At 42.9% G+C, this 13,789-nt stretch overlaps 1 protein-coding gene across 3 annotated transcripts in view; it reads right to left on the reverse strand.

The window, feature by feature from the left end:
• LOC103181872 (sodium- and chloride-dependent GABA transporter 2) overlaps positions 1 to 6,911 on the reverse strand; it is a 32,173-nt gene extending 25,262 nt beyond the window's left edge. For 2 of the 3 annotated variants that reach the window (XM_007898630.2, XM_042335579.1), the window contains exons 1-2: positions 6,615 to 6,911; positions 1,646 to 1,780 (exon numbers count right to left, since the gene is read on the reverse strand). In XM_007898630.2, the coding sequence (XP_007896821.1) occupies positions 1,646 to 1,780; positions 6,615 to 6,804 (325 nt within the window). In that variant the 5' untranslated portion in view covers positions 6,805 to 6,911. Of the gene's footprint in view, positions 1 to 1,645; positions 1,781 to 6,614 lie in introns of those variants that run through there. The other variant, XM_042335580.1, reaches the window with a different exon arrangement.
• Positions 6,912 to 13,789: the final 6,878 nt, after the last annotated feature.

Here is a 13,789-nt window from a genome sequence, read left to right on the forward strand (position 1 = left end):
TGGTTCCGTTTATGACACTCATACTTCTTTCTAATTTCAAGCACACATTCGTACATTCAACGCCAAGAATCCACCTTAATTGGCTTGCAAAGTAGCAAGCAGCTGCTGCTTAAACTCCACACCTCCAATTGGTGGAAACATTGTTCAATGGGAAGGGACATGTGCCTAAACTATGAACGAGGAAGATGGTTGCAATACTCTCGCGCATTTCATACTGAGCTGTGTTGCCCACCAGGAAACTCGCAGGGATGTTACTATCCATCTAGTGAGAGCTCCAACCAACACTTGTCAGATATCAAATGACCAACTAGTGACTATCCTTGTGGGTGGGGGAAGGGAGGATAATCAGGTTCTGAACTAAATCAAGCCAGCCCTCTATGGTGGTCTTGGGAGTCTGGTTCCTGAATGAGGTGGCTCCACAGTATTCCGGGGCACTGCTGACGACAGCATAGCCAGCCAGGATCATTTGTAGGATTCGTAAGGGCAGACCAGTCACTTGGAGCGGGGAGTCATCCACTCAGCTCCTGTTAACCCAGCAAGCCAAAACCCTAATGGGTAGGGTGGTCTTAGCTGGACAAGCAGTGGGAAAGCTTACCAGATGACAAGAAAACATTGTTCACTTCAATCAATGACTGTTTATGGGACACTGCTGTTCGCAATTGGCTGCTGCATTTCGCACACAAAATATACAGTCAATTCACTTTGCAGTGTTATTCTGTGAAGCACTTTAAGAGGTCTCAAAGATGCTATATTAAAGGCATCTCGAAGGTGCTATATCAAATGCAACAATCATCATTATTAGAATATATTAGAATATACAGCACAGAAACAGGCAATTGGCCCCAACTGGTCTATGCCAGCATTTATGCTCCACATGAGCCTCCCCTGTCCTTCCTCAACTAAGCCTTCAAGCATAACCTTCTATTCCTTTATCCTTCATATATCTAAATACCCTTAAATACATCTATCATATTTGCCTCAGCAACTCCTTGTGGTGTTCATGTTCCACATTCCCACTACGCTTTGTGTGAAGAAATTTCTTCTAACTTCCCTATTTGATCTATTTGTGACTATTTTATATTGATGGCCCCTGATTTTGGTCTCCCCCACAAGTGGAAATATCTTCCCTATGTCTACCCTATCAAAACCTTTCACCATTTTAAAGACCTCGATCAGGTCATCCCTTACCCTCCTCTTTTCAAAAGAAAAGACTCCAAGCATGTTCAGCCTTTCCTGATAGTTTCCTCTCAGTTCTGGGATCATCCTTGTGTGAGGACCAGAACTGCACACAGTATTCTAAGAAGAACTGTACACAGTATTCTAAGTATATTATTGCTATTATTATTATATCAATGGCAAACTATGTGATTTTAGCTGGTTAGATCCCAGCAGTACCCTAACGGATACTCTTCTGGATGCACCTAATGCATTCCAGAATTAGATAAGTGGGATGTGTCCCTCCAGGGAGAGAATGCACATTCCATTCCAACAATCTATCTGTGGGATTTCCATGTGTAGGTGGGATGCATGAAATTCTCAGTTTGGTTCGGATACTCTTAAGCATGGTGAACAGTTTCTGCATGTGTCAGACACCCGGCTGACCCAAAAAAATAAAAATAATTTCAAGCAAAAAATCTGCACTTACCCTCAAAAAGGGGACAGACCATCCTCCAAGACATGATTCCACTCTGACTGGTGTACTGTCCAAGCACAACTTCCAGGACAAACACTGGGATTCCACAAGTAAAGAGGAATATAATATACGGAACCAAGAATGCACCTGTTTTGGAGAAGAAAAGAACAGCTCCCACATAAATACCATTTCGGCGAGATGGCAAATGGAATACCTAAAATTGTTTACAATGTTCTAAATGATGCAATAATTTCTTAAAATTTAACAGTAAATACAAGCTTGACACACATTAAAAGCATGTTGTAACTCTGAAGTTGTGAAGCAAAATCAAATAATGTGCATGTGTGATACATATATTAAAAAAACTTGTATTTTTAAGTGCTTCACGATAATTATTGTCACATATAGATTCTGTTTTCGCAGCCAAACACAGACACCATCAGTACCAGGAACATTCTGTAAACCGGGGGTGAATGACCAATGTATCTGGGGGATAATTGGCCAGGACAACAGGAGAAACGCTTTTCTCTTTTCCGTTAGTCTTGTAGAATCTTTAACATTTTCCTGAGAACACTCAGGTGGTACCACATTTTAACATCTTATTTGAAGGACAACAACAACAACTTACAGTTATCATACCTTTCACGTAGAATAATGTCTCAGAATGATTTAACAAGACTAGCATCTCTGATAATGCGTAGCTCTCCCCTGTGTTCACCTACACTGTGAGCTCAAGTCGCAAAGTAAGGTTTGATCTGACAGGTGAGAGATCTAACAACTCATCCAAGCTGAAAATCTCTTGGTTCCAGAATGAAGAGTTGACAGTTCTCAAATAAATTTAGTTAGTTTGCTCTTGGACTTTGCCAATTTTGAAACACATTGTACAAACAGAGAATGTTGATAATCTTTAAGTATGCATTTTGAAAGTTAAGGAAAAAAATTGTCAATCTGATTTAATACATTATTCTATCATGGAGCCTATTTTTCTGTGATTTCAAGGCAAACAGGAACCAGTTCAATGCTTATCGTTCAGATCCTACCTCCCACACCATCTCCACAAACAGCTTGTCCGCTAGCCCCCACTATATAGATATTGAAGAGGAGGGGACCAAGGACAGAGCCCTAAGGAACGCAGCACAAGATGGTCCACTAGCCCCCATACCATTCCTCAGGGCTCTGTCCTTGGTCCCCTCCTCTTCAATATCTATATGCTCCCTCTTGGTGATATCATCCATAAACATGGGATCAATTTCCACATGTATGCGGATGACACCCAACTTTATCTCTGTCTCCATCCACGAATCCAAGACCACGGCTGTCCTGACAGAATGTCTGTCAGACATCAAGTTCTGGATGAGGGCTAACTTTCTACAGTTGAACGTCATCAAGATCAAGGCCATCCTGATTGTCTCCCGTCAGCACCTCCACACCTCAGGCACTGACAGCATCACCACCCAAGGATGTGGGTTGGGATCAGAGGGGTGAAGGGCAACTGGGATGGAGGAGGTAAGATGACCAAAAACACGTCGAAAAGGAAGGTCTTGAGACAAAGTTGAAGGAGGCAAGGCAGGAGTTGAGGCTGAAGGCCCGACCCCAATCATGGGACACAGGCAGGGCAGTGGATGTGGAGCAGACTCACAAACACAGAGAGACACACTCACAGGTACAGACAGAAACACACACTCACAGACACACACTCACAGATACACAGACACTCACAGACACAGAGAGTGACACACTTTCACAGAAATACACACATACAGAGGAGAGAGAGACACACAGACAATCTCAACAGCGGGGCTTCAGGGTGAACAAAACTAATTTCCCCCTCGAGTCTTCAGCCGCTCGGCCCATAGTATCGGCTTTGAGTAAAGAGCCGGCAGCAGGGTGCAGGGGACCGGGCTGAGCACACTGTGTTTCTACAGGTTTTTAACTGAGGGGTTGTTTGCAGTGGATTCCATGTTGACTTTTCTATTGGCCCAGGCTTTGAGCAACAATTGGACAAGATGGGGCTCTTTCGTCTTGAAAGATGTCGAAGAGGGATGTTATAGAGGTGTATAAAATTTAAAATCTGAATTGAAAAGTAGACCCAGAACAATATTTTAGATTCCACTAAGATAACAGAGCTGGAGATATGGGCTTGGAAAGGCCAATTTCAGAGCAAACACCACGTTTTCCTTCACCTAGAGGTAATGACTATAACAGGGCCCAGGAAGGATTATTGATGCTGTGGCAAGAAGATGGAAGGGTAGGTGTTATGGAAGGATGAGATCAAGGGCCGAAGGGCCTTCTACATCTGAACCAATATTGTGAAAATTTCATAGAATCATAGAATTATTCATTACAGAAGGAGGCCATTCAGCCCATCGTGTCTGTCCTGGCTCTTTTAAAAGAGCTATCCAATTCAATCCCACTCCCCCGCTCTCTCTCCATAGCCCTGCAAACTTGTTCTCCACAAATAATTACCTACTTCTCTCTTAAAAGTTGTTATCGATTCGGCCTCCACCACCCTTTCAAGCAATGTATTCCAGATCCGAACAACTCGCTGTGTGAAAAAATTTCTCCTCACCTCCCCTCTATTTCCTTTAACAACTATTTTAAATCGGCGTCCTCGGGTTACTGACCCACCCACCAGTGGAAATAGTTTCTCCTTGTTCATCCTATCAAACCCCTCATAATTTTGAAAACTTTTGAAAGTCCTCTGCCCTCCACCATCCCCAATCCCGAACCCCCAGCTCGGGTCCGAAAACACTCACTGTCTTGTGCCTTGGTATGTCCCCCTGACGTGAAAGGCGCTATACAAATGTAATTCTGTTGTTGTTTATATGATTATAAAGTATCTTAGGGTTCCCTTTCATATTACCCTCTAATCTTTTCTGATGCAATCTCTTTGCCCCTCTTATTTCCTTTTTCGGTTCTCCTCTGTACTCTCTATATTCTATTTGATTATCTGCTGTATTTTTTACCTGACATTTATCATAAGCTTCCATTTTCTGTTTTATTTTAATCCCAATTTCCTTAGTCATCCAGGGAAGTTTGGATGCCCTACCTTTCCCCTTTGTGGGACTGTGTTGGTTCTGTCCCTGAACTATCTCCTCCTTGAAATCTTCCCTTTACTCGTTAGTTGTTTTTCCCGCCAGTCTTTCTTTTCCAGTCCAGGTCTCTTTTTAACTCACTGAAAATAGTCCTCTTCCAGTTGAGCATCTTCATCTTTGATTGTTCCTTGTCCCTTTCCATAAGTACTCCAAACCTAATAATGTTGTGATCACTGTTGTCCAGATGCTCTCCTTCTGAAACCTGTTCCACTTGCCCCACTTCATTCCCCAGAACTAGATCTAACACTGCTTCCTTCCTCATTGGGTTGGATCTTCCTTCCTTCCTCATTCCTCACTACAACAACAACAACAAGACACTACTCTCTTGGTTTTGCATCTGTCTGAAATCTGCTTGCAGATTTGCTCATCTATCTCCTTCCCACTATTTGGTGGTCTATAGTATACACCTAATAGAGTAACATCTCCTTCGCTGCTCCTTAACTCTAACCAAATAGATTCTGTTTTTGGACTCTCTAGCACATCGTCCCTTTCCAGGGCCGTAACCATGTCTTTAATCAATACTGCCACCACTCTCCCTTTTTTCCTTCCCTATCCCTCCTCAATACATTGAGCCAGGAATATTCAGTTCCCATTCCTGCCCTTGTTTAGGCTGAGTCTCCATTATTACCACTGGATCATCCCATGTGGCAACTTGAGCCTGCAACTCACCAATCTTATTCATCACACTCTGTGCATTTACACACATGCACTCCAAGACTGACTTAGTCTGCTCTGCATTTTTCTCCTCTCTGCTCCCTCCTTTTTCTGAATTATTCCTTATTGCATTGCTATTCGTCTCTCCCATTCCTCTATGTAACTTGTTTCTCCTCTCTGATGCTAAATCCTGATTCCCTTACCCCCTCGAAATTAGTTCAAACCCTTCCCCACTGGACTAGTTAACTTCCCTGTGAGAACATTGGTCCCAGCCCTGTTCAGGTGTAACCCATACACCTTGTACAGGTCCAACCTGCCCCAGAACTGGTCCCAAAGTTCCAGGAGATTTGCAGAAGAATCAGGAGAAAGGTTGGAAAATAATTTCTTCACCCAGAACATTTGGTTGTATAGTTCATTATTACAAGTGGCAATTGAGCTTGCTCAATCAAATCATTCAAGGCAACGTGATAAGCACCTGAGCAGTAGAAACATTAAAGGAAATAGTAAAGAGAAGGGAAATGAGATTGATAAAAGTGCAATTCAAAGAAAAACAAGGCAGTAGTAGCACAGACACATTGGTAGCATATCCCAAACCTTCAGGGTATTGTGATGAGAGGCATTTATGTCTATAATTCCTCTTGCAATCAGAAGCAGGTTTGGGATAGACAGATAATTGGAAAGAATACCAGATAATAATAAATAATAATCCTTGCATTATCACACTAGCCAATAAGAGGGAAAGGAAACCACAGTTTGGCCACCACTGTTCTAATTTCTAAACAAATTAAGACCCTGACTTAGTTGTCAGCACTTTCCACTGTGGAATAGAAGGTTATGTGTTCAATGCCCAAGTTGGGACATGAGCTACTGTCAAAACTGACTCTCCAAGTGCAGCACTGCGCTGCCATATGGGAAGTGCCACTCTTCTTAAAAGGTATCAAACTGTATTCCTAATAACCTATTCTTCAGGTAGACCTTGAAAACCCCTAGGTACATGATTCAAAAAGAAAAAAAGTTTCTCACGGTTTTCTGGCTGAAAATCTCCCAGCTGAATTGGTCATTTACTTCATTGCTGTTTTGTGGGGTTTTGCTTCACAGTAAATTGTTGCAATGTTTGCTTACAAGGTCACTGTACTTGACCATAATTACTGGTGAAGCACTTTGAGGCATTACAAAAAATATAAGTTCTTTCTTTCTAAGGTATTGTCTTTGTTATGTCTCTTGGAACATACCTCCTCCATTCTTGTAACAAAGATAAGGGAATCGCCAAATATTTCCAAGTCCAATAATTCCTCCTGCCACAGAGAGGACAAACTCCAATTTGTTTCCCCATTGTTCTCTTTTTTTCATCATCCCATCTTTTTTAGTATGGCCATCCTGGGTCCAGGCAACCTCTCCTTCTCTAATGATATTTCTCTCCATTTTACCAGGTGCTTTCTTCTTCTGCTGAGAATAATAGAAAGAGTGACGAGAGATGATATGTACGGCAAACAGGTTCACAATTCAACTCTTAATCCAGCACTTTCAACACTTGCAAATTTGCAAATTCCTAAGGATTAATATAATTCACCATTACAGAAAGCAATCATTACAGCAGTACGTAATGATAAATCCAAACGGGGAAAGCACATTCTACAATTATGACATTTGTTTCATGGAAACACAAAACTTTGACCCCCACCCCATCCCCCACCCATCCAGCATGTAAATGCTATTTATCCTTTGAAATCAAGTTGCATTCCATTTCAAGATGCTCAGTGACACTTAGTTCAATGTAACAGAATTTTAAACTTGTAATACATGACAATCATTCCGTGTGATAATTGTTTGAAAAGAAGCCCAGAAATTGTTCTTGTATTGTTAAAGTGTGTATTACTCATTTCTTAGCAAATTCAGTACGATTATGTTTGGTGGTTAATTTAAGCAAGCAACGTGCCTTTTTGTTTCATACTCATTGACCTGAGGAATGTCTATTTCAGGTATCCAGTGTCAGGACAGCATTAAGCAATCACAGGGACAACAAAGGTTAGATAAATAGTTAAGCTTTCTCTACTTTCTTTGCAAATGTACAATTTTTTTCCTGTGTAATTTATAAAATGCTATGATAATAATCCTTCATTTGATATAACGCTTGATGTTATATTGAAATGTCTCAAAGCTCTTCATCGGATAAAGTACTGTGAAGTGTATTTGTAGACAAACATGTAGCCAATTCATGCACAACAATGTCTCACAAACAACCATTAATTTTATTTGGGGGATTGTTGACCGGAACACCAGGAGAAACCCCTTCTTTTTTTGAATCGTGTCAAGGGATCGTTAATGCACGTCTGAACAGACAGATGAGACATCAATTAAATGTCTCATCTGCAGGACAGCACCTCCAAAAATCTAGCATTGCAGTGGAGTGTCAGCCTAAACTATGAATTCAAAGGCTTGACGTGGGGTTTGAACTCACAACAACAAAATTACATTTGTATAGCGCCTTTCACATCGGGTGGATGTCCCAAGACAACCTTCTGACTCAGAGTCAAGAGTGGTACCAACTGAACCAGGGTAAGACACTACAAGTTTTTTAACTGAACAAAATTATCCAAAGCTATATTCTCAAAGCATCCTGACAAGTTGAAGCAACTGCATTTTTTCAAAAAAATGTAGCCAATTTTGTGCATAACAATGTCGCTCAAACAGCCATGAAGCAAATGACCAAATTTAATTTGGGGGATTGTTGGCCAAGGCATCAGAAACAATTCCCTTCACTTTTCAAATAGTGCTATGGAACCTTTCATGTGCAGTCAACTCTGCAGGCAAGCTGCTGAATATTGTAAGACAAATGTTGCATAAATGTTAGAAAAAAAAGGTGGCAGGTTAATGAGGAACTAAATCGAAAATGTAAGATTCCTTGACCAAAGCAACATTGTCCCCAGATAGTTGTATATTCAATCTCGATTCCCATAGTCCTAGATGCCACTCCAATGCAGGGCTGGGATGTGTTGTATTGTCGGATGTGCTGAGCTTCAGATGAGACATTAAACCGTGTCCTGTCTACCTATTCAGGTAGATGTTAAAGATCCTGTGGCTCTATTCAAAAAGAGAAGGGAGTTTCTCCCGGTGTCGTGGTAAATAATCCGCCAAATAAAATTTGTTATTCGTTTCATTGTTATTTGTGGGACATTGCTGTTAACATTTGGGATGTTGTGTTGGCCTACAAATACATAGTCACTCCACTTCAAAGAGAATCCTATGAAGTGCTTTCAGAAGTCTTCCTGACTTATTATTGTTTGAATTGTTCATTGTGTGTGTGGGAGGGAGGGGTGGGATTCTGCTTTGGGTCGTTCTTGTGCTGACTTTGTTTGATTACTGTTGAATCTTTAATCCAGAAATTTTTTTCAGATGCCAGATCTCTCTGATGAACACACTTCTTAAGAATACCAGAATAGGGTCATATAAAAAAANTCATTCCACCTGGTTATTTCACCTAAAAAGTTACATTTTAAAGTATATGAAAATTAATCCCGCATTACTATTTCTCTCATATCATATGATTGATTTATTCTCCAAATAACTATCAAATTCAAAAATCTAGATACTAATAAATAAATAATAAGCCTTGCATTCAGTATATCAAAGCAAAAAGATAGTCTGTAAAATGGAATGACTGCATGTTGTGGAGCAAATGCAATAGTCAAGTTGCATGTAGCAATGTACCACACACACCATTATGTGACAATTCTATTTGAAAAATTGTTGCCCAATCTATCAGAAGAAACTAACTTCTCTTTTAAGCTGTTAGATTGAGTAGAATATTGTACAAATTATAACACCTTATAGCAATTATAAGACAGTGGTTTAAAACGTTTATACTGTGGCTGTTGGTTTCAGGCACTGTGAGAAGCAGGCACAACCTTTACTCCTGATGTATGAGGTAAGGTCCACCTCGAGATAGGGGGAGATCCCGAGCCTGGCACCAGGACAATGGAATATATGCCGGAAAGCTTTTTCTTGTAGACTGGTTACACTCTCAAGGACAGAAGAGATACGGTTAAGCCAGTCTCAATTCCAGATGGACAAAAAGAAGAGAACCTCATTGATCAGGTTAGACAGAACAAAGGAAGAATAAAATTCTGGAGACAAAAATTGGGTGACCAATGGTAGAACATCGCACTGTGTCGATTTGCCTTCTACCTTCTGTTTTAAGCACACTCAGGTGATGTTCAATGGGAAACATACATTTTATCCGGTGATGACAGAAACGGTTGAGGAAATGGATATCACACCAGTAAATATCTCCACCATCATGGTTCCCAGAGGGCGATTTATTCCCCCTTTGTCTATGTCACTTAAGACACTAATCAGCAGACCGCATACCTCACAAGCCCATTTGACCTACTTCGCACAACGCACAGAGAGTTTTGCGGACCAGGTGGAATCACTGGGTGCCAAACATTGGTGGGAGGCAGTGTACAACATTAGTGAACACCCTTTCACCCGTTTATCATCTTACGTGTTTTTAATAATTCAATGTCTCGTGATTGTGTATGGCATCCTTATCACTATTTAGTTTCGCCGAACCATCAGACATATGGAGCACATAATGAAGGATCACAGTCTGCTCCATGTGCTGCGTTGATATCACTAATTGTGAGACCTCGGTTGCACCTTGGTCTCAAGGTGGGGACTGTTGGAATGTATATAAATGTATGACAAGTAACACACAGTGGTCGGCGAAAGGTTACCAGAGGTTAACTCCAAAGGAGCCACCTGCCAGACAAAGCGGTTTAAACCAGAAGGAGTTCAAGACCTTGATTGGCCTCCTTCTGTTAGATAAGAAGTACTAACTGAACGCATAGGATAGTGAAAAAACAGCCCAAATAAGGCAGACTAAAACTGGTGCAAACCGGCTCTAGATAGGGAGCCCACCAGAAAGACAATGGAAAAAAAAGGCATCTAAGCTTGGGCAAAGGGGGTGGTCTTTAGAGATCTCTCCAGCGCAGACTGCGGTTGTGGAACAGAAGGACTGGTAGTATTGCTCTGTTATTTTATGCTACATTAATTTTGTATAACTGACATTATTTGTATGTTTAATAAACTGTTGAAATCTGCCATTTTGGTTTGTCAAGATTGAACTTCTTTTCTGGGTGTGGGCTCGGTTGCAAACGAGTCCGATACTGCAACAAAATAGTGCCATTAACAAGTAGACGGCACATCGGTTTAACATCTCATCCAAAGTATGGCGTCTCCAACAATACAGCACACCCCAAGCACTGCATTGGATTGTCAACTCTGCAGTGGTGCTGCTGAATATTGAGTTCCAATATGAGGTTTGAACCTATAACCTTCTGACTCACTGGTAATGGGGCTACCAACTGGGCCAGACACTCACATTAACACACGCAGATCAATTTGAAAAGAGAAGGGAGTTTCTCCCAGTGTCCTGGCCAATAATTGCTCAAAAAAAATTGGCCATTCACTTCATGGCAATACACTTTACAGTGCATCTACTTTACAGAAACACTTTGAGATGTCCTTTCAACTTGAAAGACACTATATCAAATTCAATGATGGTAATTTTTAATATTATAATAATTGCATCTTGAATATGCTGCCACAATCTTTCTCCACTGTCAGGGTGCTGAGACTCTCGTAAATTCCTTCATCACCTCCACGCTTGATACAAGACATTTACAATACAATTTACATGCTGGTAAGACGTCTCAAAATGCTTTGATTCTTCCAACATTGGACTCCAAATTCCTCCCACCCAAGTTATGTAACTGGTTACCACTCTCTCACCAGTCAATCACCTCCATCCTCGATTAGCTCCACTGGCTCCACATTCCCTTAATGGATCGAATTCAAGATTCTCATCCTCATTTTAAATGCCTCCATATCCTCATTCCACTCTACATCAGCAACCTACTGCCCTGGCTATTCCTTACAGTCAACAAACACGGACTTGCTTCAGCCACCATCAATGGGTGTGCCTTGAGCCTCTCTGCCTGTGCTTTCTGAAACTCTATCCTGGAATCTCTCCACTTTACCCTCCACCACCTTCAAAATCTTCCTTAATACACTCTCTTTAACCATCCTCTTGGCCACTTTTTACCTTTCTTCAAGTCCCGCCATTTCCTCTTCAGCCCAACCCCAAGCTTGGGTTCACAGTCAGTTAAATTGAGTGTTTTGAGACATTATCTCAGCATGAAAGACACTATAAGAAATATAACTGTTGTATTTGTGGCCTCATTGAGCAGTTTATTCCACATATTCAACATCAAAGTCTGTTTATGTGGCTGCTGCAATCACAGAAAAGCTGTAACAGCAATGATCAGGTCTCCCAATAAAATCGAAGCTTTTTATGCACACTGGATCATCAAATACTTATGGTACATATAAACACAATAGTTTTGCTAAATGCAAACACCTAAACAGTGTATGCCATGAAGCATTTCAACACCTCAGTCTGCAATTTGCCGATAACATCCTGACACAGATTTATCCAGTTCTGCTTTAAATGAGCTAAACATGATCTACGAGGGCTATTTCATTCTGTAGATTGCGTGAGCAAAATGCTGAAAAAAACATCTGTGGACATTAGAATCTCAACGATAATCTGAAATATATATAACAAAACATATGTTACATATTACTGGACAATAAAATCCCAAACTTCCTTTGTGTGGGTGTGTTGGGGAGGAAGTAATTGAGATTCCAACACTGTGCAAATAAATTTAGGATTAGGACCTTGGAAGCATCATATTTATTCCAGCTGGGGATCAGATGTCAAGCATTTTTAAATCAGATTTCAAGATTTCATAATCCAATGCTGCACCACATGAAGGAGTTCATGGAGCTTCAGGAATGAGCTTGATTTATGACAGTAATCTTTCAGCTTGTGTAAATAACTTCTGAATAAAATAATTTGTGACCTGCAGGAGGAGACAGGATGCATACAGTATATAGTGAACTTTACATCAGAAACATTTGAACGGTGCCTCTTTCAAGGTCCCTCGCATGTTCAAACTTCCTAATTTCTCTCTGAACTTCTCCTTTTGCCTATGGTGAGTATAGATCGTTGAAGGGAGTACAGTATTCATGATGGAAATTTGTTTCAGACTTGGTCTTTGAATGTTACTGTTTTGATTTCTTCGTGAATAAGTGTTCTCTGTAAAACCGAAAAGTGCAATGCAAACAGTAAATATTTTGAAGTTCTATGCAATCATTTGCACTGTGATCAATTTTTATTTTTATTGAACCCTGCATTTTTTTTCTACATTTAATGTCCTTTTTGTATTCTATTTGCTGATCTAAGACATGTGTGTGGTTCACACAGTTGATGGTGGTTAGGATTTGTTTGCCGCATTGTGGATAATTCAAGGTGAATTCGGAGCGTGGAGCCGGAACAGAGCAGGGCAGAGCAGGGACACAGCAGGGTAGAGCAGGGACAGAGCAGGGCAGAGCAGGGACAGAGCAGGGTAGAGCGCGGGCAGAGCGGGGACAGAGTGGGGACAGAGCGGGACGGAGCTGGACAGAGCGGGGAGGAGCCAGGATGGAGCGGGGATCGAGCAGGGCGGAGCATGGACAGAGCGCGGCAGAGCGGGGCGGAGCCAGGACAGAGCGGCGATGAGCCAGGGCAGAGCAGGGCAGAGTGGGGACAGAGCATGGAGGAGCGGGGCTGAGCCAGGATAGAGCGGGGCGGAGCAGGGATAGAGCACGGTGGACCGGGGCATAGTGGGGACAGAGTAGGGTGGAGCAGGGCGGAGAGGAGCAGGGCGGAGTGGGGTGGAGCAGGGCGGAGTAGGGTTGAGCAGGGCGGAGCGGGGACAGAGCTGGGCGGAATGGGGGCAGTGCGGGTTGGAGCGGGGACAGAGCGGGGCGGAGAGAGAGCGGGGTGGAGCGGGGACAGAGCGGGGCGGGGACGAGTGGGAACGGAGCGGGGAAAAGCGGGGCGGAGTAGGGCTGAGAGCGGCCGAGTGGGGCGGAACCAGTCCAGAGCGGCACGGAGCAGGGACAGAGCAGAGCAGGGTTGAGCGGGGGCGGAGCGTGGACAGAGCGGAGCGGAGAGGGGACAGAGCGGGGGCAGAGCGGGGACAGAGCGGGGGCAGAGCGGGGACAGAGCGGGGCGGAGCGGGAATAGAGCGGGGGCAGAGCGGGGACAGAGCAGGAACAGAGCGGGGCGGAGCTAGACAGAGCAGGGAGGAGCCAGGATGGAGTGGGGACCGAACGGGGGCAGAGCCGAGATAGAGCGGGGCGGAGCGGGGATAGAGCACGGCGGACTGGGGCAGAGTGGGGACAGAGTAGGGTGGAGCAGGGCGGAGTGGGGTGGAGCAGGGCGGAATGGGGTGGAGCAGGGCGGAGTGGGGACAGAGCTGGGCGAAATGGGTGGAGTAGGTTGGAGAGGGGCGGAGCG

This window comes from Callorhinchus milii, unplaced genomic scaffold, assembly GCF_018977255.1.
Source record: "Callorhinchus milii isolate IMCB2004 unplaced genomic scaffold, IMCB_Cmil_1.0 Scaffold5, whole genome shotgun sequence".
NCBI classification, from domain to species: Eukaryota; Metazoa; Chordata; class Chondrichthyes; order Chimaeriformes; family Callorhinchidae; genus Callorhinchus; species Callorhinchus milii.